At 54.9% G+C, this 23,904-nt stretch overlaps 1 protein-coding gene across 2 annotated transcripts; it reads left to right on the top strand.

The window, feature by feature from the left end:
- Positions 1-1,546: 1,546 nt before the first annotated feature.
- Map1a (microtubule associated protein 1A) lies at positions 1,547-23,323 on the top strand. Of its 2 annotated transcripts, XM_048333217.1 has the most exons (7): positions 1,547-1,811; positions 2,737-2,838; positions 12,315-12,397; positions 12,663-12,803; positions 12,974-21,173; positions 21,306-21,526; positions 21,732-23,323. In XM_048333217.1, exons 1-7 carry the CDS (start codon positions 1,547-1,549, stop codon positions 21,885-21,887), a joined length of 9,168 nt encoding a protein of 3,055 aa, XP_048189174.1. In that variant the 3' UTR covers positions 21,888-23,323. The 2 variants fall into 2 exon arrangements, with proteins under 2 accessions (XP_048189174.1, XP_048189175.1); XM_048333218.1 differs by lacking the exons at positions 1,547-1,811; positions 2,737-2,838 and adding an exon at positions 8,740-8,759.
- The last annotated feature ends 581 nt before the right edge of the window (positions 23,324-23,904 follow it).

Raw genomic sequence — 23,904 nt, 5'->3', positions numbered from 1 at the left:
GTGGAACATTGTCTCCTGTGTCATGTAGGGTGAGGCAACCCCACTTTCTTTTTTTTTTTTTTACCAGTCCTGGGCCTTGGACTCATGGCCTGACCACTGTCCCTGACTTCTTTTTGCTCAAAGCTAGCACTCTGCCACTTGAGCCACAGTGCCACTTCTGGCCATTTTCTATATATGTGGTGCTGGGGAATTGAACCAAGAGCTTCATGTGTAGGAGGCAAGCACCTTTGCCACTAGGCCATATTCCCAGCCCCCACTTTCTTAATGTTCTTACAGTACTCTCATTTCCCATTCTCTGCTACAGAAAGGATTTTTAGAGCTGTAACTAAGTTGGGTATAGAATGGATTGGCTGTTTTGCTATAACACATGTTCCAATGACAGGGACCAGAAGGGTTTTGAGATACTTCACATACAAACACTATCCAGACAGTAATGTAGCTGACTGGCAATCTTGCTGAACTTTCTACCCTGTATCATCCCCAAAGTGCAAGGCAAATGGGACAAAAAGCCAGTGTGAGTGGAACCCTAGGGTAAAAGACAACCCTTCTATCTGTACAATCCTTCTGTCTGTACATACATGTACAGAATGAGCTAGCTGGTCCTCTGAGTAAAGGGCACTGGAGTGCCCAGCACATGCTAAAGACACATGGAGGAATGAAGTGGACTTTTTTTCCTTTCTGTTTTAAGAATGCTTGCAGTTCAGCAGCAATTGTTTCCTAAGGTTCCCCATTTCACCCATGTCACATCACTTGTAGTGGGGAAAGCTTTTCCTGGGTTTTACTCAAATCCTTCTTGCTGCAGTCTGAGCTCATTGCACTCAGCAGAGATGGATAGTAGCCAACCACTATCTTTGGAATAACAACTCACCGGGGACTTCAGGGCCGGAAGGTCATTCTGTCCCCTCCAGTACTGCGCAGCTTTCCTGTGCACACTCAGGGCCTAGGGGACAAGGACAGAAAAAACCCAGGATGGAGACTAGGAGCCTGGCAGGCAGCAACAAAAGAAAAAAAAAAAAGGAAGAAAAAGACAAGGTCGCCACGGATGCACAGACACAGATGGAGACCACACTACAAACTTTTGAGTTGGGGGACGAGATCAAGATGGCTCCCCTCAGTTCGGGCTCATGAGGCTGCGAAATTGTCACACACTACTTGGGGACACATCCTAACTAACATCTTCTGGCGCCAAAGCAATCGACTAGGGCGGCCCCCACCCGGGGTCCCCCAAAGCCCCCTACCCCACAGCTCTAGTCGGAATGGGAACTCCTCCTGGGGGCTGAGTGGGGGCCGGTGGGGGGGGGTGACTCTCCCTTATCCCCCCCCCCCCACACCCTCCTCCCCCCCCCCCACACACACCCATGACAGGAGGAGCGAGACCGCAGAGCCAGAGCGAGTCCGCCTCCCGGCCCCGCCCTTGCGGCGCCTTTGCCCCGCCCCCCCCGACAGCCAGCAGCCAATGAGCGGCTCGCACCGCCGGCCTTTAAGAACCGCGCGCGCACTCTCTCTGCGGCGGATGCTGCCGGCCGAGCGCTCTGCCGAGGTTTCCATGGAGACCGAGGCCCGGTCGGCGCGGCCTCCCGACGTTGCCATGGAGACAACTTCAGGGCTGAGGCTCGCGGGGCTCGGCGGCGCGGCGGCGCTGCTGCAGCCTCCGAACCCCGCGGAGCCGCCGTGTGAGGCCCGGGCGGCGGCGGCGGCGGCGGCGGCGGCGGCGGCCCGCTGGGATCTTCGCAAACACTCCTTGCTCATCGCGATCGGCGACATCGGCACCGAGAGTCAGCTGCGGGCCGTGCGGGCCCACCTTGAACAAGGTGAGCCGCGGCCCGGGCCTGTCACCGCAGCACAACCCACCCACCCCCCCCCCCCCGCCGCACCCGCCGCCCCGCGCCATCTGCATTCACACTGCCTCCCGGCGCGCGCTCCGGCATCCTCGGGCCCCCGCCGCCTGCATCCGCCCCGCCCCGCCCCGCACCGCCCCGCACCGCCGTGCGTCCCGCCCGCAGCTCGTCACTCTCCGCACACGCCACACCGCGTGGCGTTCGTTCCGCAGTCAAGCTCGGTGCGGCCCCCCCCCCCGGGGGGGGGGGGCTCCTCTCTCAGATCACGTCCTCTACCCCCCTCTCCCGCACCGGCTCCGTTAGACGGACGGCCTCGAAAGTCCTCACCATCCCCAGAAAGGGCCCAAGTTCCTACCTCTCAGTGTTTCTCCTGTCGGGTCCCTGAGTCAGTCAGCCCAGGGTGCACCCAACAAATCTCAGGCAGCCAACTTGAGAGAGAGAGAAACCGAGAGAGTGACCTTCGCGGCTATCAGCTCCCCATCTCAGCTCCCTCCCCGGTGCCTGTGGCGCAGTGCTGCGGAGCCACCTGCGGGTGGAGGCGAGCTGCACAGGGGTGAGGCGGGCCAGGGGAGACGGAAGGAAGGTGAACCTTCTATGTAAGGAGCCCGCAGGCAGTCCACAGCATCTGGAAATGGGCCCTTAGATGGCGGTAATGCAACCACAACTAGGTAACCTTGCCAAAAAAAAAAAAGGATCAATGACTAAACTTAGTCTAAAGTCTGCCCTTTTTCTGACTCTAGCAAGGATTTTTTTTTCCCCTTTTAACAGTGAGAGTGATGGCAGTTGTCCTCATCTCCTCCCTCTCCCTCCCCTCCTGTGAGCTTGAAAAAAAAAATCCTTTCTGCAATCCCACTCTCTGAGTTTTATCTAGAACCTTTTCTTTCTTTTTCTTTCACAGGGATTCTGTCCTGGAATATTGACCTATCGTCCTTTGACTTGAACCAACAGTTGAGACTCTTCATTACCCGGCACCTAGCTCACTTCTCATCAGAGGTCAAAGGTTAGGACTAGTGCCATTTGTCTCAGTCCTTTGGGTGAGAGCTGGTCACAGAAGAGTAGAGGTGCAGTCTCCCTGGCAGAACTGGCCATGGAGGAGGTTTGGGGCGGGGAAGAAGGGAGGGGTGCCTAATGAGAAAGTGGCAGGACTTCTTAGCTATCCCCACATACCAAGAACACTGCAGACCCAAGGTATCATGGTGGAGGGAGCCTGGACAACATAATTTCTCCAAGAGGGTTGGTTGAGGACAGCAGTTGACAAGAACCAAGGAAATAAGGTACTCCTCTTGAGCCATTAACCACCACCCATGCAAAAATCTGTTTTGTTTGTGTTCTCCTTTGTACATACCCCAGCCTCCCTGCTTTGCTTTACAAAGATCTCAGAATGTTCCACTCACCTTCTCAGGCCCTTTCTCTATACAGCCTACCCTTCAGAATTCAGAGTTTCTGTTTCCTCCTTTGGCTTAGCCAACCAATCTCTAGAGCAGAGTAGGATTCTGATACCAAAGGCTGATGAACACCATCATCATGAGGTCAGAAGTAACGAGGGGCTTCTGGATTTTTTTGCTACTAAGAGGTAGTTACTTGTACTCCAAGATCAAAACTCCCAGAATCCATGTTCCCATTCTGCTGTCTGGGATAAAATGGGTTAGAAACTTGGGATAAGATTTTCAGGAACTATCAGTCTATGACAGATACCTGTAAGGGAATGTAGAAAGTCCTATGCCAGTGATAAAAAGTGCCAAGCATCTGATCATGTTATTGAGAAGGGATCACACACCAATTCATGCAGCCCAGGCTAGACTTGAGCCTCCAGTCTTCTCACCTTTGCTTCCCAAGTGCTGAGATTACAGGCATGTACCACCACACCTGTTTTTTTTTGTGTGTGTGTGTGTGTTTTGGTTGTCCTGGGGCTTGAACTTTGGGCCTAGGCACTATGCCTGAGCTCTTCAACTCAAGGCTACCACTCCACCACTTGAGCCACAGTGCCACTTGCCGTTCTCTGGTGGTTAATTGGAAATAAGTGTCTCACGGACTTTCCTACCTGGGCTGGCTTTGAACGGAGATACTCAGATTTCAGCCTCCCGAGTAGCTAGGATTACCACAAGCTTGAGCCACTGACACCGGCTTTTCCATTACAGCTTTATGGAATAGAAAATCTATGCAACTCAATTATCATTGCCACCCAATAACTGAACTCATATATGGTAATTCTCAATTGTCCATATCTCTAGTTATTTCTTGATTGCTGATTGCTCTAGATATGCTACTAGAAAATTGGAGCAAACAAGGTTAATATGGCTAAAACTTCATTATCCTAGGAAAATGTGCAACAATTTAAAAAATGTGAGGCTAGCATCTTCCTGTAATGGCAGCCACTCACTCTTTTATGATTGTTTTCTGTTTAGAATTATTCATGTCAGTGCTGGGAATATGGCCTAGTGGCAAGAGTGCTTGCCTCGTATACATGAAGCCCTGGGTTTGATTCCCCAGCACCACATATATAGAAAACTTCCAGAAGTGGCACTGTGGCTCAGGTGGCAGAGTGCTAGCCTTGAGAAAAGAGAAGCCAGGGACAGTGCTCACACCCTGAGTTCAAGGCCCAGGACTGGCAAAAAAATAAAAAATTAAAAAAATAAAGAATTATTCATGTCATGACATCTTCTGTTATTCTCCATTACTGAAAATCAACAATTTTACCACTTATTCCTAGAAGCTTTAGTACATGATTAGATAAGGAGATGGCAGAGAATGGAATTAATGACTCAGTTAAAAGTTTCAGAATTATCTACTAATATTAATAATTCACACTGAATTTTCTAACCCTTTCTTTTTAACCATAGAGACTAGAGTAGATTGTTTTCTGGAACATTGTAAGAAACAAACAGAGCTGGGCACCACTGGCTTATGCCTGTAATCCTAGCTATTCAGAAGGCTGAGATCTTAGGATCACGGTTCAAAGCCAGCCTAGGCAGGAAAGTCCATGAGACTCATCTCCAATTAACCACCAGGAAACCAGAAGTGGCTTTGTGGCTCAACGTGGTAGATTGCTATCCTTGAGCAAAAACATTCAGGATAGTCCCCAGACCCTGAGTTCAAGCCCCGTGACCAACAGCAACAAAAAAGAAATGAGACCAGGTGCTGGTGGCTCAGGCCTGTAATCCTAGCTATTCTGGAAGCTGAGATCTGAGGACTGAGGTTCAGAGCCAGCCTGGGTGGCTTTTACCTCCAGTTAATCACCAGAAAACTGGAAGTGATGCTGTGGCACTAACGTTGAGCTGAAGAGCTCAGGGACAGCGCCCAGGCCCAGAGTTCAAGTCCCATGACTGACAAAAGAAAAAAAAGAAATGGGCAGAACCCAAACCAAAGTGCCTAGCTACTCTTCAGATGCTTGGCATAATAATTCTGAAGCATTTCTCAGAAACCAGCACCGACACAGAAATACCTACTAAGCCTTTTCAAAGGGCTTTGCTATAGTATCTCAAAGGGCTTAGAACCATACACCCAAACATCAGTATGCTTATGTCAGCATACTGATTTTTTTTTTTCAGGTTTGAACATCTTCATGGGGGCCTGTCTATATCCCTAGAGAATAGTGGAGAATTTCCTGGAAACACACACACACACACACACACACACACACACACACACACACACAGCTCAAGACAGCCACAGCCACACCCAGGCTGGCTCCTCTTTCAGCTGTCCCCACAAACAACAGTCTGGCCCAGAGCAGCTGCAGACACTGCCCCTCCCTTTAGCCTTCAGTGAATGAGGAGACACAGGGAACCCAGCTGCTGAGATGGGCTCAAAGAGATAGACTAGTACTTCTGCCTATTTCCACAGGCTGGACCACCAATCCTGTTAAGCCTGGGGTGCATGAGGAGAAAGGAGACAAAAATGTGTCCTACAATGACAGGAAGAGTGCAATTTTTCCTAGGCTCCACCCCCTCCACATTCACCCTCTCACCAACACAGAAAGGAAGGAACCCTCTGATAGACAGTTGGTAGCCAGGCTCCTTCTAGTGGTCAAAACTTTCAGAGACGGTTTTTGTGCCAAGTAATTCCTGAAAGAAAAATCTGGAGCATCGGAGCATTCTAAAACAATCCTAATTAGTATAATTAGTACTGCAGAAGATTGGGTTTCTGGCCTGGGTGTTTACTAGAAAGATGCTCAGTGGTAGAGCACCTTTTTGGTTTCAGTAAAATTTGATACTTGTACTGAGCACCTACAAAGAAGGGACGATTGATTGTCTAAGGCTGAAGAAACACGGATTGAGGAATCCATTTGTGGCTCTCTCTAGTCTCACTGATGGTCACAAAAAGAATTGCCCTGTTATTTCTGTCAACATGAAAGCCATCAGAACTTAGGGGTCTATGCTGCTGTCTGAAATGAGAGGGCTAGGACATGAATAAAAATCCCCAAGTCTCACCCAGCTGACATTTCCAGCTCTGGATTTACTTGGAAATTGGTCCTCCTCCGGGGTTGGTTGATCTGAGGGGTGTGTGTGTGTGTGTGTGTGTGTGTGTGTGTGTGTGTGTGTGTGTGTGTGTGTGTGTGTGTGTTATGTAGCTTGAACTCAGGGCCAGGGTACTGTCCCTGAGCTTCTTTTTCTCAAGGCTAGTGTTCTGCCACTTGTGTCTTTTTTTGGTAGTTAATTGGAGATACGAGTTTCACGGACTTTCCTGCCTAGGCTGACTTTGAACTGCAGTCTGCAGCTCTCAGTTTCCTGAGCAGCTGAGATTACAGGTGTGAGCTACTAGTGCCTGGCCCTAGTTTAGATCTTTTGTGATCATTGAGGTTGCTGCTCAGAAGTCTTTCACAAACGGGAGAAAGTTCTTGTGGCATTTGTATCTTGCAGGCTTAGGATTTTAGGAATGGAGAAGAATTTTTGCATCTTTCATGCTAAGTCAATCCTCATGGTATTATGGGGAGAACAGGACTAGTATTATACTCATAGTTGAGGAAACAAGCTCCCAGAGAGGTTAAGTGGCTTGCTTCCCAGGGTGACTTGTAAAATGGAGGAGTCAAATCTCCAGTCTGGGACCTCTGATCTCACTTTGTGTCTGAGCTCAGGCCTTGCTTCTATTTCACTGCTGCAGAGACCAGGGAACACTGGGTGGCGGGTCAGTTGTCATGATTGGCTGCTCAGAGGGTGAAGGCTGAAGAAAAACCCCACTGTGATTTGCAACCATGTCCAAGGTGTGGCCCTGGAAGGTGGCAGCTCAGAGTATGGGTGGACTCTGCATTTGGCCAAGAAGTGTTATTTTGTTTTCAATCCAAAAAGTCGACTCAAGTTTCCCTCAGAACACTCTAGAGAGCCCTAGAAAGCAGAGAGGAGATAGAAGGTTTGAGGTAGGAGGGAGTAAGAACCAGGAAGTTGCAAAAGGAAGGTATTTCGTGTGTGTGTGTGTGTGTGTGTGTGTGTGTGTGTGTGTTTTGTGTGTGTGTTGCTCGGAATTCAGCCTGGCTTGTATTGTGTATCTCTGCAGATGGCCTCTTCTTTCCAAATGGGGCTGTTGCCAGGTGGCTGCTTTGCATCCCCGGATCTGAGCAAGAATTCCTCCTGCTACCCCCCAAGAGTATGGTGACTCAGCTCCTCTCCTCCTCTGGCTGCAGTTAAGGGAGGATGGGGGTGCTGAGAGCAGAGACTATTTTGGCTTCTCTGACCTTCAAAAGCAGCTCTTGGCAGCCAGGGCAAGGGTGGGGCTGGTGTGTTGGGTATGAGTGGGTGGAAGTCACTGTGTTATGGGCTGAGGAGCTGGCCAGGACTGGGGAGGGTTAATGGGGAGAAGGCAGGAGGGGTACAAATGCAAGAGGACCACCCATTGGAAGCGAGTGCTGGAGCTCTGTAGATTCTTCTGTTGAGTTCTGGAAACACTTCACTAAATCAGAGTCAGGGGTAGAGACTAAAGGACACGGGGCTAATGTTAGAAGGGCCAAGATAATATGACAGAGGCAACAAAGAGGCACAGAAAGGTAGAGGCAAGAAGAGGACAGGGTCCCAGCTACCCTGTAAAGTCCTAACATTTAAAAAATAATCCTTGGTCTATAGTTAGAAAGCCTTGCCTGAGCTTGGGGTCCCGCTAATGTTCCAAGGTCCCCCTTAACTCCTTCCCTGAAAGGCAGAAACCTTTCCTTGCCCCTGCAGGGTCTGCGTCCTCACAGTAGTGACTCAAGAATCCCGAGAGGACCAATGCCTGCCAAGATGCTCCGCTGTACTGCATTGGTGCACGCCTGCACACAGCTCTCAGGGTCCTTGTGCCCCACCCACCCCCTAGGCTGGAGGTGGTACCCTCCCTCCCATCTCAAACTACCCCATCCCTAAAATAAGACTTACTTTTGCCTTTTCCTCCTGTTTCACAAAAGAAAAGGGCACCGTGCAGTTCGTCTCCCATCCTCCCCTGCCCCCCATTTTGCAGCCCCTAGTCCCTTTGTCTTCTGATCTAGCAGGGACTGAAGGTCACTGCCTAGGTCCATCGAGAGGCAGCAGATGGTTTCTAAGAGAAGAGGGAGGGCCCATGCGGCCCAGGCCTCCCGTATCGCCCTCCCTCCCTCCCTCCAGAGTGGGGCTCTGGTCTTTTGGTGGGTGCTACGAGATTAGCCTTTCACTAAGGTTTTAGACATGGTTCTAGGGGCCGCAGGAGATTATGCTGGCTCTTGGAGCTACTAGACAACCCCTTACCTCCCCTCCCCAAGGAGCAAACAGAAGCATTACACCACTGCCATTGTGAAGGCCAAGAAACAGTTAAGTCTCCGGTGCCTCGTCATGGACCAGCCCCTCTTCCCCGCCCCGGCACCGCCCTCTCCATCAAGCGCCCCCCCCCCCCACTCCCACCCCAAGTGCCGCAGACTCTTCGGTGAAGCTGCCGGCTGAGGCCGGAGTCACCGCCTCCATGAGGGGCTCCCTCCCACACCCCAGGGTAAGAGCCGGAATGAAGGGTTTGGCCCTGGCAGAGGGTTTTCGGGAGTTGTGATTGAGAGAAATGGGGGTTGGGGGGGGGGGGGACAAGAAGGGAGCGGATTCGAGTGCATCTGGAAGTAGCCCAGCTGGGGTGGGCAGGCTTTTGGGGGAGAGGGCGTAGAGAGAGGTGAACATTCCTGGCTGGGGTGGGCAGAGCCAGGTAGAACTCAACTGGGTCTGTGACAGCCACCTATCCAGCTGGGCGAGAGGGTGGGGAGACAGCAGGGTGTCGCCCCTGGCTCCCTGCCTCGCAGCAGCCCGGGTGCTGGAGGAGTTTTGGGGGGGAGGGCGGGGAGGGTTGTATCTTTGGTGAGAGGCTGAATGAAGAATGTGGGAGAAAAGAGGATGTTAAGGGAATGTGCCTAACGGGAGGGTCCTTGGGGTGCCAACTGCTAGATTCCCCAGCTGCTCCCAGGCTTGGGGTGAGTGGGGCCCCGCAGGGGAATTTTTTGCCAAGTAAGGGAAGATAAAAGGAGGGAGGAGAGGGTCATTACGACGTGGCACGCGCCTCCCTACGGACTCACCGGTCTGTAACGGGCTCTCACACCCTATTCTCCGCCATCGGCTTGGGACTGGGGCTCCGAGGCACCCTTCGTGCCCCCCCCCACAAACCTCTCCCGGCAGCTGCTCCGCGTTCCCCATCCTGTCCACCCCACAGGTTCCCCCGTCTCGGCCCTACCCCCGCCTCATCTCTTGCCTTTCTTCCCAAGATGGGGGCTCTTGAACAGAGAAGCCAGTTTCTTCTCCTTCTGGGCATTCAACACCCCACCACCACCACCACCAGTCCCCCCCCACCCCCCACCATGCAGAGGCAGCCAAGAAAATGACTTGTCATGCTGGGGTGGGGGTGGGTGGGGGCGGAGCTGGAGGCTGAGCTCAGCGCGCACACTCACAAACACTGCGGCAAACTGCAGCTGCCTGAGAACCCCCCCCTTCCCTCCCACCTCACTGCGGAGGCACCTGCCCTCCCGCCGGCCCGCTTAGCCTCCCCTCCCGCCATCCACCCCTGTGCCAGCTCTAGCCAAGCAAAGTCCCTGCCTCACAAGATACTCTTCTCCAAGCAAAAAATAAGCGGGGTGGGGGGGGGGTGGAATCTGTTCTTTTCATTGGGAGAGCTAGGCAGCAAATGACAGTGTCCCCTCCTCCCGGCCCTAGGGGGGGGGCAGGGGAAGAGGGGTGCAGTATTTAAACCCTGTGGTTGTGAGTCAGAACTGGTTCTTGAGGAGAGGGCTGGGGCTAAGGTCTTCTTGCCAGGACAGTCGCTGGAATGAGAAGTGATGCTTTGGTTATAAACTGGGGAATATGTGGAACTGTGGGGGTCGGGGGAGGTAAATGGGAAGCAGATCAGTTTGTGCCATAGATATTTTTCTTTCTTGTCTACTGTCAAAAAATGTGAGTGTGTGTGTGTGTGTGTGTGTGTGTGTGTGTGTGTGTGTGTGTCTGGGATGGGGCTGGAACTCTTGCCTTTCTAAATCTCAATTTACTTAAGGCTGGTAGCTCCTTGGGTCTCTAGCTGCCCTAACCCCGAGTCACTGGATTGGCTTTTGTCCTTTGGACTAGCCTCAAAGATTTCCCCCATTCTCGAGTTCATAGAGGAGAACACTTGGACTGCATTGGACTGAATGGGGTTTGGTCTTCTGACCATCATCCATAGTTTGTTCACCTCCAACTGTCTTTGTAGGCCTATCCTGTCTTATCTGACTGATGCTGGCTTTCCTCTTCACAATAGACTCTGGTCCTGGACTCCTTTGATCCCAGCCTCAGAAAGAAAAGAGACATAGGTCATGGGAGAGGGTTTGGAATTCAGATGATGAGCCCTCCCACCAGTATCTTCCAGACAGCCCACTCCCCGGCCCATCTGTTGGATTCTCCTCTATGGACTGTAATTGGGAAGGGGCTGGGGGGAAGGGCCGAACCTGGAAGGTAGCATCCTTCTTCAGCGTGTCTGACCTGCCACTTTCTTTGCTGCATTGCTTCGTGTTTCTTGTTGGCCTGGATAAGAGCAATCCATAGCTCAGTAGGGGGCTGGGGATGTGGTCTTTTTCTCCAGGGTCTGTGGAATACTCCAATCCTCTCCTTCCTGATTTATGTATGTATTTGCGAGCCAACCCCTTACTCCCCACCTCCAGAGTGGGGTAAGGATGAGAGGAGAAGCTGTTTACGAGGGATGGGGATATGAGGTCGAGAGCCAGGCCTCTCTGGAAGAAGGTGAAGTGGGAGGGAGTAGCTGTGAAACCCTTGGAAGTAGGTTGTGAGCAGGGGTGTGAGCGCAGGCTTGGCTAGCAAGGAGCCAGGAAGCAAAACTGGACGTTCCATTCCTGCAGATACTCGGAATTGGAAAGAGGATGGGGTTTGGAAAGGAGGGTGGAGAGTCTGGAGACCCCATGCACAACTTCCCATCTCCTTATTTTGTAGACAATCTGCTGATTCAAAAGCCTAGGGCAAGGGCAAGCCAGGGAGGAGAAAGCTGAGAAAGAATCGTCATCCCGGGAGTCCTCTCCAGCTGAGCCCCCGCCACCTCCAGGCAGCACCAGGAGCTCAGTGCTCCAGAGGGACAAAGGCTTCTTGTCAACAGGATGGACTGAGTTCCAGGCAGAGGGGTGGGGGCTTGAGGGCGCCTAGACCAAGGCGGGGAGAAGACAGCCAGTGCAGAAGAGGGAGGTGGAAACTCTAAAAGGAAGGGCTGAAGGAGCCCATTTCTAGGTCTTACTCAGCAGTATCCAAGGAGGCAGGATCTAAAGATAACCAGATTTCTCTTTCCTCTAAGCCCTATTTTTTTTTTCTTTTTGGCTATACTGGGATTTGAACACAGAGACCTGTGCTCGTTAGGCTGGCGGGATACCGCTAAGCCCTGCCTCCAGCTGGGTTTGTTTCTGGGGCTTGAATTCAGGGCCTGGGTGCTGTGGCTGAGCTTTTCTGCTCAAGGCTAGCGCTCTACCACTTGAGCCACAGCGCCACTTCAGGCTTCTTGGTGGTTAACTGGAGATAAGAGTCTTATAGACTTCCTTCCTGCTCAGGCTGGCTTTGAACCATGATCCTCAGATCTCAGTATCCTGAGTAGCTAGGGTTGTAGGTGTGAACCAGCTTCCAGCTGTATTGTTTTTTTAACTGGTTATTTTTAGTATAGGGCCCCACTCCCTACTCAAGCACATGATGGAGCTGCTGTCTGCCTACTTGGGGCTGGGCTCTCAAGCATACACCACCCTTCGACCCAGGCTGGCCTAGCACCGTGTTCTTCCCAATCTCAGCCGCCCATGTAGTTTTTGGATGACAAGCATGCACCACTGTGTCCAGTTATGGGTTGAGAAGCGGGGAGGGGGGTGGCATCTCACAAGCCTTTCTCCCTAGGTTGGCCTTGAACCACAATCATCCTCTTTTTAGCCTCTCAAGTCCATAGGATTTCAGGAGTGAACCATGACTCTTAGCCCCATTTGTTCTGGTCATGTATCCTTTCCTCTCCTGCCCAACCCAGCATGTGTTTTCTTCAGTACAATTTCCTACATCTCTCCCTTAGGCCAGAGGACCCTCTGCCATCGGAGTGAGATCCTAGAGACCGTCATCCTGGTCAACCCAAGTGCAGACAGCATCAGCTCTGAGGTAAGGTCCAGGGCCTCGGCCTTGCTGAGAGGCCCGCTCCTAGTGCTACCATGCATCCTTGCCAGTGCCACCATTTGAAGGGCAAAAATTCCTGCCGACCATCAAAACTGACTGATAACCCTGGGTCCCATTTTGGAGGTGCTGTGGGGAGGTACCAGTGGGGAGCCCGTTCTTGAGTTCCTGAGGTGGGGAGAGATGAAGGTTGGCCTTTGCCTTTCCCTGAGTTCCCCACATCCGTGACACTGCTTCTCTTCTTCCACTCCAGGTTCGCCATCTCCTTAGCAGTCCATCAGCTCACAAACTACTGATCTTAAGCGGACAAAGTTTAGAGCCTGGGGGAGACCTCCTTCTCCAGAGTGGTACCTACTCCTACCAAAACTTTGCCCAGGTCCTTCATAGCCCAGAGGTAAGTTCCAAAGGAACGAGATAAAGGACAGGACTTGAGTTGTGGAGAGCAAGTCTTATACTGCTTGACCATCAGAAAGTAGGCGTTCACTTGGAAAAGAGGTGAAAAGTAAGAGTCAGGCGAAGACAATCCTCAGTGACCTGATTAGCTTCTATCTCCCCTTCCTCTAGATTGCCCAATTGCTCAGCAATAGAGACCCCGGGACCCAGGCCTTCCTCACTGTGTCCTGCTTAGGGGAGGGTGATTGGAGCCACCTGGGACTATCCAGTTCCCAAGAGACCCTGCACCTTCGGCTGAACCCTGAGCCCATGCTACCCACCATGGATGGTGTGGCCGAGTTCTCCGAGTACGTGTCTGAGACCGTGGATGTGCCATCCCCCTTTGACCTGCTCGAACCCCCCACCTCAGGGGGCTTCCTCAAGCTCTCTAAGCCTTGCTGCTACATCTTCCCCGGTGGCCGCGGGGACTCTGCCCTTTTTGCTGTCAATGGTTTCAATATCCTAGTGGATGGCGGTTCTGATCGCAAGTCCTGCTTCTGGAAGCTGGTGCGGCACCTGGACCGCATCGACTCGGTACTGCTCACGCACATTGGGGCAGACAACCTGCCAGGCATCAATGGACTCCTGCAGCGCAAAGTGGCAGAGCTAGAGGAGGAGCAGTCCCAGGGCTCTAGCAGCTACAGCGACTGGGTGAAGAACCTCATCTCCCCGGAGCTCGGAGTGGTCTTCTTCAATGTGCCCGATAAGCTGCGGCTGCCTGATGCCTCCCGAAAGGCCAAGCGCAGCATCGAAGAGGCCTGCCTCACGCTTCAGCACCTGAACCGCCTGGGCATTCAGGCCGAGCCTCTGTACCGCGTGGTCAGCAACACCATTGAGCCACTGACCCTCTTCCACAAAATGGGCGTGGGCCGGCTGGACATGTATGTCCTCAACCCGGTCAAGGACAGCAAGGAGATGCAGTTCCTCATGCAGAAGTGGGCGGGCAATAGCAAAGCCAAGACGGGCATTGTGCTGGCCAATGGGAAGGAGGCTGAGATCTCAGTGCCCTACCTTACCTCTATCACGGCTCTGGTGGTCTGGCTACCAGCCAACCCTACCGAGAAGATTGTGCGTGTGCTCTTTCCAGGAAATGCACCTCAGAACAAGATCCTGGAGGGTCTGGAAAAGCTCCGGCACCTGGACTTCCTGCGGTACCCTGTGGCCACACAGAAGGACCTGGCTGCTGGGGCTGTGCCTGCCAACCTGAAGCCCAGCAAAATCAAACAGCGGGCTGATAGCAAGGAGAGCCTCAAAGCGGCCCCCAAGGCCGCAGTGAGCAAGCTGGCCAAGCGGGAGGAGGTGGCGGAAGAGGGGGCCAAGGAGGCCCGCTCGGAACTGGCCAAAGAGTTAGCCAGGACAGAGAAGAGAGCGAAAGAGCCCTCCGAGAAGCCCCCAGACAAGCCCGCCAGGCCCGAGAGGGCGAGGACCGAGTCGAGTGAGGCCCTGAAGGCAGAGAAGCGAAAGCTGATCAAGGACAAGGTGGGAAAGAAGCACCTTAAAGAGAAGATTTCAAAGCTAGATGAGAAAAAAGACAAGGAGAAAAAAGAGATCAAGAAAGAGAGGAAGGAGCTCAAAAAGGATGAAGGGAAAAAAGAGGAGAAGAAGGATGCCAAGAAGGAGGAGAAGAGGAAAGATACCAAACCTGAGATCAAGAAAATCTCCAAGCCGGACCTGAAGCCCTTTACGCCGGAGGTACGTAAGACCCTGTACAAAGCCAAGGCCCCTGGCAGGATGAAGGTGGACAAGAGCCGGGTTTCTCGTGGGGAGAAGGAGCTGTCCTCTGAGCCCCGGACACCCCCAGCCCAGAAAGGGGCTGCACCGCTCCCCACTGTCAGTGGGCACAGGGAGCCGGCTCTGTCCTCACCAGAGGATCTCACACAGGACTTCGAGGAGATGAAGCGTGAGGAGGCTGAACAGAGGGACACGGGACTAGGAGAGAAATCACTGCCTACAGGCACGACAGCGGGGGAACCCCCAAGCCCAGCCGTGCAGGGCACACAACCCACCGTCCCAGAAGAGCAAGTGTCCAAGGGGAAGGAGGTCACCCCAGACATCCCCGAGAAACAAGGCAGCAAGGACAAAGGCCCAGACCCTGGGGCTGAAACAGAGGAAGAAAAAGATACTTGGGAGGAAAAGAAGCCAACGGAAACAGAGATGCTCCCAGATAAAGCTGAAGCCAGAGAGGAAAGTGAACCTGAGGTCAAGGAGGATGTGATAGAAAAGGCTGAGGTGGAAGAAATGGAGGAGGCTCACCTTTCAGAGGAGGAGGAAGAGGAAGAGACCAAGGCTGAGAATTTTTACCAAAAACATATGCAGGAAGCCTTGAAGGTAATCCCCAGAGGCAGGGAGGTCCTCGGGGGCCGGGACCTGGGACTCCAGGGCAAGGTCCCCGAGCGGGAGACCTCGTCGTTCCTAAGCAGCCTGGCCGCACCTGCAGGAGCCACTGAGCACGTCTCTTATATCCAGGATGAGACGATCCCTGGCTACTCAGAAACCGAGCAGACTATCTCGGATGAGGAGATTCACGATGAGCCCGAGGAGCGCCCCGCTCCCTCCAGGTTCCCTCCAAATATGTATGACCTCCCCGGTCCCGAAGGCCCGGGCCCCTCGGAAGCCAGCCAGCCGCCACCGAGTGCTGTTCCTGCTGCCTCCAGCAAAGGCTACGGAGCACCCGAGGCCGAACTCACCTACCCCCCCAACATGGTGGCCGCCCCTTTGGCTGAAGAGGAGCACGTGTCTTCCGCCACTTCCATCACCGAGTGCAACAAGCTCTCGTCCTTTGCCACCTCGGTGGCGGAGGACCAGTCGGTGGCCTCACTCACAGCTCCTCAGACCGAGGAGACAGGCAAGAGTTCCCTGCTGCTGGACACCGTCACCAGCATCCCCTCCTCCCGCACCGAGGCCACGCAGGGCTTGGACTACGTGCCGTCGGCTGGCACCATCTCACCGACCTCCTCGCTGGAAGAAGACAAAGGCTTCAAGTCACCACCCTGCGAGGACTTCTCCGTCACTGGGGAGTCAGAGAAGAGAGGCGAGGCGAGAGGAAGACGCTTGACTGGGGAGAGAGCTGTGGGAGAAGAAGAGGAGAGGGCAAACGTAGAGATAGCTGGAACCCCAGTGTTTGGTACCCCTGGGCAAACCCTACACCCAGGAGAAGCGGCCATTGGCGAAGCGGAGGAGCGGTGCCTTAGCCCAGATGACAGCACAGTAAAGATGGCTTCTCCTCCACCATCTGGTCCGCCCAGTGCCACCCACACTCCCTTTCATCAGTCGCCAGTGGAAGACAAGTCTGAGCCCCAGGACTTTCAAGAAGACTCCTGGGGAGACACTAAACCTACACCAGGGGCCGGCAAGGAAGATGCTGCAAAGGGAACGGTCAAGCCGGAGCCTGAAGAGGGCACGCTAGAGGAGGAGAGGGCACCTCCTCCCAGGAGCCCCCCGGCCCAGGGCACACCCGTCGGCATTGCAGAGGGACACACGGGCTGTACCATTCAACTGTTGCCAGAACAGAACAGAGCCATCGTTTTTGAAACCGTGGAGGCAGCAACTGGGCTCCTAGACCCAATTCTGGGTACAGAAGCCCTTCCCAGTGAATTGAGGACACCGCTCCAGGAACCTGGCGAACCTCAGAAAGATGAGGCGCTCCAATTTCATGACCGAAGCCTCTCCCCTGAAGATGCAGAGTCCCTGTCTGTCCTCAGCGTGGTCTCCCCAGACACTGCCAAACAAGAGGCCACTCCCAGGTCTCCCTATGGCTTGACTGGGCACAAAGGCCTCTGGCCAGAGGCCTCTCCAGAAGACACCCAGTCCCTTTCCCTCTCCGAAGAGAGTCCCAGCAAGGAGACCTCTTTGGATATCTCTTCAAAACAACTCTCTCCAGAGAGCCTTGGCACCCTCCAGTTTGGGGAGCTAAGCCTAGGAAAGGAAGAAAAGGGACCACTCATGCAGGCTGAGGACACGTCTCATTTCCAAGCTCCTGCATCTATCCCAGAGCCCCAGGCTGCCACCATGTCCCCTCCAGCAGATGGGACCACTCGATACACCACACAGGCCGGTATTACAGATGAGAGCCCTGATGGAAAATTGCACGCTGGCTCCTTCTCTCCCTCTGCCCTGTCAGGCGATGGGAACCACTCGCCTGGGGCGATCACAAGCCCTGGTGAACACATTCTGACATCCCATAGCTCCTTCACCAAGAGTCCGGAGTCTTTGTCATGCCCTGCCATGGAGGGCATTGCCGTCGAGTGGGAAGGTGAGACTCCTGGCTTGAAAGACAAAAAGCCAGAGCAGAAGGATAAGGAACCCGAATCAAAGGGTGGAGTCCCACAGCAGAAAGACCACCTTTTGCAGCCGAAGGGTGTGGTAGAGCAGGAGGACATGGCCACCAGTCAGAAAGATGAGGTGCTAGAAGAAAAAATCAAGGTTGTGGGACAGCAGGATAAGACTTTAGAACAAAAAGACAGAGACGCAGACCAACAGGCGGCGGTTTTAGAGCAGAAGGATAAGCCTCTGGAATCAAAAGACCTAGCACAAAGAGACAAGGCCTCAGAGCAGAAGGACAAGTTCCTAGAAGAGAAAGACAAGGTTGTAGCACAAAAGGACACAGCCCCGAAACAGGACCAGGCCCTTGGACCAAAAGACAAAGGAGAGAAACACAGAGATTCAGAACAAAAAGACCAGATGCTAGAACAGAAAGATCAGATGCTAGAACAGAAAGATCAGATGCTAGAACTGAAAGATAAAGCCTTAGAACAAAAGGTGCAAGACTTTGAACCTAAGGACAAGGCTCTAGTGGAGAAGGTCCTTGAATTAAAAGGTGAGGCTCTAGAACAGCCAGACAGAACCCTGGAACAGAAAGACAAGGTCCAGGAACAGAGGGATGAAGTCTTAGAAAAGAAAGATCAGGTCTTAGAACAAAAATATTGGGCCTTAGGAGAGGATAAAGTCCTGGAACAAGAAAATAAGACTGTCGGACAGAAAGACAAGGCTCTGGAGAAGGACAAAACTCAGGGGCAGGAGAGCTTTGTGCAGGAAGATAAACCCATGAAGCCAGAGGGGGCAATCCTAGAGGAGAAATCTCCAGAAAAGGCCAAGGCTGTGGGGCCAAAAGAAGATGCTGTTCTGGAGAAAACCAAAGCTCTGATGATGGAAAAGAGCCCAGTGCAGGAAGGCAAGGCACATGGACAGGAAGAAAAGTACCAGACGGAGCCAGATGTGCTCCAGGGGTGGCGAGAAACAACCCCAACCAGAGGGCATCCCGTTGGAGAGCAGAAAGAGCCCGTCCCGTCGTGGGAAGGCACATCTGCTGAGCAGGAGGTCAGGTATTGGCAGGACAGAGACGTGGCCGTGGACCAGGACGCATACTGGCGAGAGCTGAGCTGCGAGAGGAAGGTCTGGTTTCCCCACGAGCTGGACGGCCAGGCGGGCAGCCCACGGTACACCAAGGAGCGCGAGAGCACCTTCCTCGACGAAGGGGCGGACGAACAAGAAGGGCACCGAGCGCAGCACGCCCCCCAGAGCCCTTGGGCCTCGGACTTCAAGGACTTCCAGGAGATCCCGCCGCAGAAGGGGCTCGAGGTGCAGCGCTGGCTTGCCGAGTCGCCAGTCGAGCTGCCACCCGAGGAAGAGGACAAAATGACACCTTCTCCCTTTGAGATCATCTCCCCTCTGACCTCCCCACCTGAGACGGTTGGACAGAGGGTTCCTCCCGCCCTGGGACAAGAGAGCCCCGTCCCAGAGACGAAGCCCTTGCCACCCACGAGGAACGAACCCACCACCCCCTCGTGGCTGGCCGAAATCCCACCCTGGGTGCCTAAGGATAGACCTCTGCCCCCCGCACCCCTCTCTCCAGCTCCAGCTCCCCCCACACCTGCTCCGGAGCCACGTGCTCCCGCGCCCTTCTCCTGGGGCATGGCTGAATATGACAGTGTGGTGGCTGCGGTGCAGGAGGGGGCGGCGGAGCTGGAGGGGGGCCCCTACTCCCCGCTGGGGAAGGACTACCGCAAGGCTGAAGGGGAAAGGGACGGAGAAAGCGGGCCGGCTCCTGTGGATCCAGGCATCAACCCGTATGGCTCCAAAGTCCCCGAGGCCAGCGAGAGCCCCGCCACCACCAGGGATGCCGAACAGCCCGAGCCCGAGCAGAGAGAGCCCACGCCCTACCCCGACGAGAGGAGCTTTCAGTACGCCGACATCTACGAGCAGATGATGCTGACTGGGCTGGGCCCTGCCTGCCCCACTCGGGAGCCGCCCCTGGGCGCCGCTGGGGACTGGCCCCCGCGCCTCTCCACCAAGGAGGAGGCTGCCGGCTGGAACGCGCCCGCAGAGAAGGAGCTGTCCTCTCCCGCCTCACCCAGGAGCCTCCCATCCGAGCCGCCAGCCTTCAGCTACGCAGCCCTGGCGGGGCCCGCCGCACCTCCCAGGCAGGAGCTGGAGCCCGGGCCGAGCAGGGAGCCCAGCCTCACCCCACCTGCCATTCCTCCCCGCGCTCCCATTCCGCTGGGCAAAGGCCAAAGCCCCCCTCCTCTGAATGGTAACATTCTGAGCCGCAGCCCCGATAGGAGGACCCCATCCCCCAAAGAATCAGGCCGGGGTCACTGGGATGACGGCACTAGCGACTCGGAGCTGGAGAAGGGGGCTCGGGAACAGCCAGAGAAAGAGGTTCAGTCCCCAAGTCCCCCTCACCCCACCCCTGCGGGTCCCCCAGCGCTCTGGCCGGAAACCAAGGCGCACACCAGCCCTCCCTCAGACTCACCCCTGGGTCCTCCCCGGCCCAGCCTGGACTTCCCTGCTTCCGCCTTTGGCTTCTCCTCCTTGCAGCCCGCTCCCCCGCAGCTGCCCTCCCCAGCCGAACCCCGCTCGGCACCCTGTGGCTCCCTGGCTTTCTCTGGGGACCGAGCTCTGGCTCTGGCTCCAGGACCCCCGACTAGAGCTCGGCATGATGAGTACCTAGAAGTGACCAAGGCCCCAAGCCTGGACTCCTCCCTGCCCCAGCTCCCATCCCCCAGCTCTCCCGGGGCCCCGCTCCTTTCCAGTCTGCCGCGGCCCGCCTCGCCAGCCCTGTCGGAAGGCTCGTCATCGGAGGCCACCACCCCCGTGGTTTCCAGCGTGGCTGAGCGTTTCCCTCCAGGCCCGGGGGCCACCCAACGGGGATCCGGAGAGCTGGGCCCAGGAATGGAACCGTCCACCCACAGCCTCTGGGACCTCACTCCTCTGAGCCCAGCACCTCCACCTTCGCTGGACTCGGCCCCGGCCCCGGCCCCAGGTCTGCCTGCAGACATGGATGACAGCACCCTGCCCTGCCGCCTGGAGTGCCCAGGGGAAGCCACCAAGAAGCCAGGCCCCTCCCAGGGCCCCTCCGGGGACTGTGCGGCCAATGGCCCGAGGGAAGCCAGCCCTCACCCCCCAGGCCCTGCCATGGTGGAGAAGGAGAGGGCAGAGACGACGGCCTGCCCCGCCTGGGAACGAGGGGCCTGGCCCGAGGGAGCTGAGCGGCGCTCCCGGCCCGACACGCTGCTCTCTGAGCAGCCGCCGTGTCCCGGCGGCCCCACCACCTCGGGTGGCCCCCCGCGCAGCCTCTCCCCCGACGTGGGGCCTGGGCCCCAGGGATGTGCTGCCGAGCCCCGGCCCCACCGTGGGGAGCTTTCCCCGTCCTTCCTGAACCCGCCTCTGCCCCCATCCACAGACGACAGTGACCTCTCCACGGAAGAGACGCGGCTGGTAGGAAGAGGGGGGCGGCGCCGGGCAGGGGGCCCAGGGGCCACAGGAGGGCCATGCCCCGTGGCTGATGAGACACCCCCCACATCAGCCAGCGACTCGGGCTCCTCACAGTCAGATTCTGATGTCCCCCCAGAAACGGAGGAGTGTCCGTCCATCACGGCCGAGGCACCCCTCGACTCAGACGAAGATGGGGACTTCTTGCCCGTGGACAAAGCTGGGGGGGTCACTGGAACTCACCATCCCAGACCTGGCCACGACCCACCCCCTGTTCCCCAGCCAGATCCCCGCCCATCCCCTCCCCGCCCTGATGTGTGCATGGCCGATCCTGAGGGGCTCAGCTCGGAATCGGGGAGGGTAGAGAGGCTACGGGAAAAGGAGAAGGTACAGGGGCGAGTAGGGCGTAGGGCCCCAGGCCGGGCCAAGCCGGCATCTCCTGCGCGCCGTCTGGATCTTCGGGGAAAACGTTCACCCACTCCCGGTAAAGGGCCTACAGATCGAGCCTCCCGGGCCCCACCCCGACAGCGCAGCACCACAAGCCAGGTCACCCCAGCAGAGGAAAAGGATGGACACAGCCCCATGTCCAAAGGCCTAGTCAACGGACTGAAGGCTGGGCAGAGTAAGTCTATCAAGAGATTGTAGGTTGAGGGCTGGATGTGGACTGGTGAAAGACTGGCAGTGGGTTGGGGGGCGGGGGTGTTGCCACCGGTATTTTTTTTCCTTTACAATGCATCCTGGTTTGTTTCCACAGTGACCTTGGGTTCCAAGGGTGGCTCGGGCCCCCCTGTCTATGTGGATCTTGCCTATATCCCGAATCATTGCAGTGGCAAGACTGCTGACCTTGATTTCTTCCGTCGAGTGCGTGCATCCTATTACGTGGTCAGTGGGAATGACCCTGCCAATGGCGAGCCAAGCCGGGCTGTGCTAGATGCCCTGCTGGAGGGCAAAGCCCAATGGGGGGAGAATCTTCAGGTGAGTAGCAAGAGATGCTAAAGGAAGGAAGGATTTGTGTCAAAGCTCTCTTGAGAGCCAATAGTGGAACAAAGCCCATAACTATAAAAAGACGGGGGCTCTTTTCTGGGGTCCGCAGGGCTATTCCTGAGTGCATCGGGTGGCCCCCTGCCCTACTTCCCTTCCCTTCATGTTCTCATGTAGGCCTGTCTTGTCTCCCTCCTAGGTGACTCTGATCCCCACTCATGACACAGAGGTGACTCGTGAATGGTACCAGCAGACTCATGAGCAGCAGCAGCAACTGAACGTCCTGGTCCTGGCTAGCAGCAGCACTGTGGTCATGCAGGATGAGTCCTTCCCAGCCTGCAAGATTGAGTTCTGAAAGAACCAACTTCCCTTCCCCGAGGATCCGCTCCCCCAGCTCCTTTTAGAGAATGGCTACTGCTGAGTCCTTTGGGGTTGAGGGAAAAGAGAGGTTGGGGAGGGGAATGATGTCTTATGGGGATTTGGGCTGGGCTAAATGGGAGGTATTGTTGCTCCTCTTCCCCCATCTATTCCTGAAGGGTCTGAAAATCAAAGGTAACAGGGATAAGATAGGGGGGAGGGTATAAAACTCAGATAGGAGGTAATCTGATGCCTGAGAACCCTGGAGTGATACCCTCTCCTAGCACTGCCAAATGTTGGCACTGGATGAGACGTGAGGATGGGTCTCAGAGAGCAACTTCCTTCTTCATGGAGGAAGGTCATATCCCTGACCCCAGGAATCCCTTTATCTTTATTTATTTAGCATCCTAGGAAGGAGTTCCAATAAATTATGGGATCTGGGGGTAGGAGACTGTCAGGTAGGTGCCCAGAGCTGCACCCCTTCCTCCATCTCCCATCCCCTCCGCCACCAGGGCCTAGGTTCCAGCAGGGACCTGGGGGTATACCGCTGCTACACTGTCCTATTGCTTCCCTAAGTATCTGAATGTCTCAATCCAAAACTTGAAGCTCTTTAGACCAACAGACTGGTGAGAGGAGAAAGGAGTTCAATCTTCCAGCCCTTGCTTCATACCATTCATATTCCAGAGCCGCGCCCAGACCAGGCCAACTGGGCAGCACAAAAGGGCAAGGAGAGCCCCAGCCCCAAATCCCAGAATTCTTCCCAGTTCCCTGACCTCCTGGAGTTTTCGCCCATCCCATTCCAGTTATCCCCATCCCTTCTCATCCCCTGCTTGGCTTCTCTGCATGTGGTCATCTGCTGTGGCCTGGTGTGTAATGGGTTAATAAGCCACTGCCTGACATCCCAACATTTGACACCTTAGCCATGTGTGACTCCCCCAAACATGCCCTTCTGCCATCCTGCAGCTAAAATGGGAAAGCTGGCTGCCTCTGCGAACCCAAACTCCCGGATGGACCATCTGGGAAACAGAGGCCAGGCCAGAGGACTTGGGGAAAATGAGAGGGAGGAAGGAAAGAGGGAGATGAAGCTGAGCTACAGCTTAACTCCTACCGAGCAAAGTGAAAAAGATGCTGGAAATACCACTCCAGGAGAGGCCCTGGCCCCAAGCGAGCCAGTGAGCAGCCCCGCCCAGACGACTGCTGGACTGAGAAACCCAGACGCTGATAAGACATCAGGGTTTGCCTTCTCCACCAAGCGACTGGGAAACCAAATGAGCCCACCTTGTGTTCCCCCTAGCTCCCACCCTCCCTGTGCTGCTGCTGTGCTCTGCTCCTCCCTACACTTCCCTGCTATAGTTCCCAGCTGCTGTAACAGAGCCGCCTCCAAGTCTAACAATAAACCAAGTTCATTGCAAATGGTGTAGCACTGTAGGCTTTTTCGGACTCCACACATTGCTTAGATGCTGGGCCCTGGCTCCCACCTCTTTGCTTCAACCAGCATTGTCATTATCTTGGAAGGCTCCTTTCTAGACAACACAGCCAGGGTGGATGATAGGAGAAAGGAGAAAGAGATGGATAGACAGCAAGATAGATAGATAGATAGATAGAGATATATATTGGCAAGAATGACTGAGTATGTGAGCCTAGGGCGGGAATGTTCCTTTGGTTTAGAAAATGGAAGAGAGGCAGAACCCTCCTGGGAAAGGGAAAAGGACCTACATTCCATGAGTTAAAGAGCTAAGGACTACTAAAAGCATCTGATACCTTTGACAGGGGAACACCAAAGAGGTAAGGAGTTGACAGGCCCTAAGAGGTCTAGAGGCAATTGATGTTAGAAACACCATTTGAGATGGTGGCCTCACTGCTGTAGGGACCTTCTAGGATGCCAGATCGCTATACTTTCATAACCCATTCCTGTTCAGATATAATAGCTTTTGACTGATTTGGTCACAGCCACAATTGGCTCACTTTTATGGTCATTTCTTAAATTCACAAGGACATCATCACCACCGTCATTC

The sequence above is a fragment of the Perognathus longimembris genome, chromosome 23 (genome assembly GCF_023159225.1).
Source record: "Perognathus longimembris pacificus isolate PPM17 chromosome 23, ASM2315922v1, whole genome shotgun sequence".
NCBI classification, from domain to species: Eukaryota; Metazoa; Chordata; class Mammalia; order Rodentia; family Heteromyidae; genus Perognathus; species Perognathus longimembris.
This window is presented reverse-complemented; position numbering and strand designations above follow the sequence as displayed.

Excerpts from the sequence above, each read along its gene's own strand:
- Map1a (XM_048333217.1), top strand. The coding sequence starts at position 1,547 with ATGGAGACCGAGGCCCGGTCGGCGCGGCCTCCCGACGTTGCCATGGAG. Across the intron at positions 2,839-12,314 it reads CTTCTCATCAGAGGTCAAAG|GCCAGAGGACCCTCTGCCAT; the intron begins GTTAGGACTAGT and ends TCTCTCCCTTAG. Across the intron at positions 21,174-21,305 it reads CGGACTGAAGGCTGGGCAGA|TGACCTTGGGTTCCAAGGGT; the intron begins GTAAGTCTATCA and ends TTGTTTCCACAG.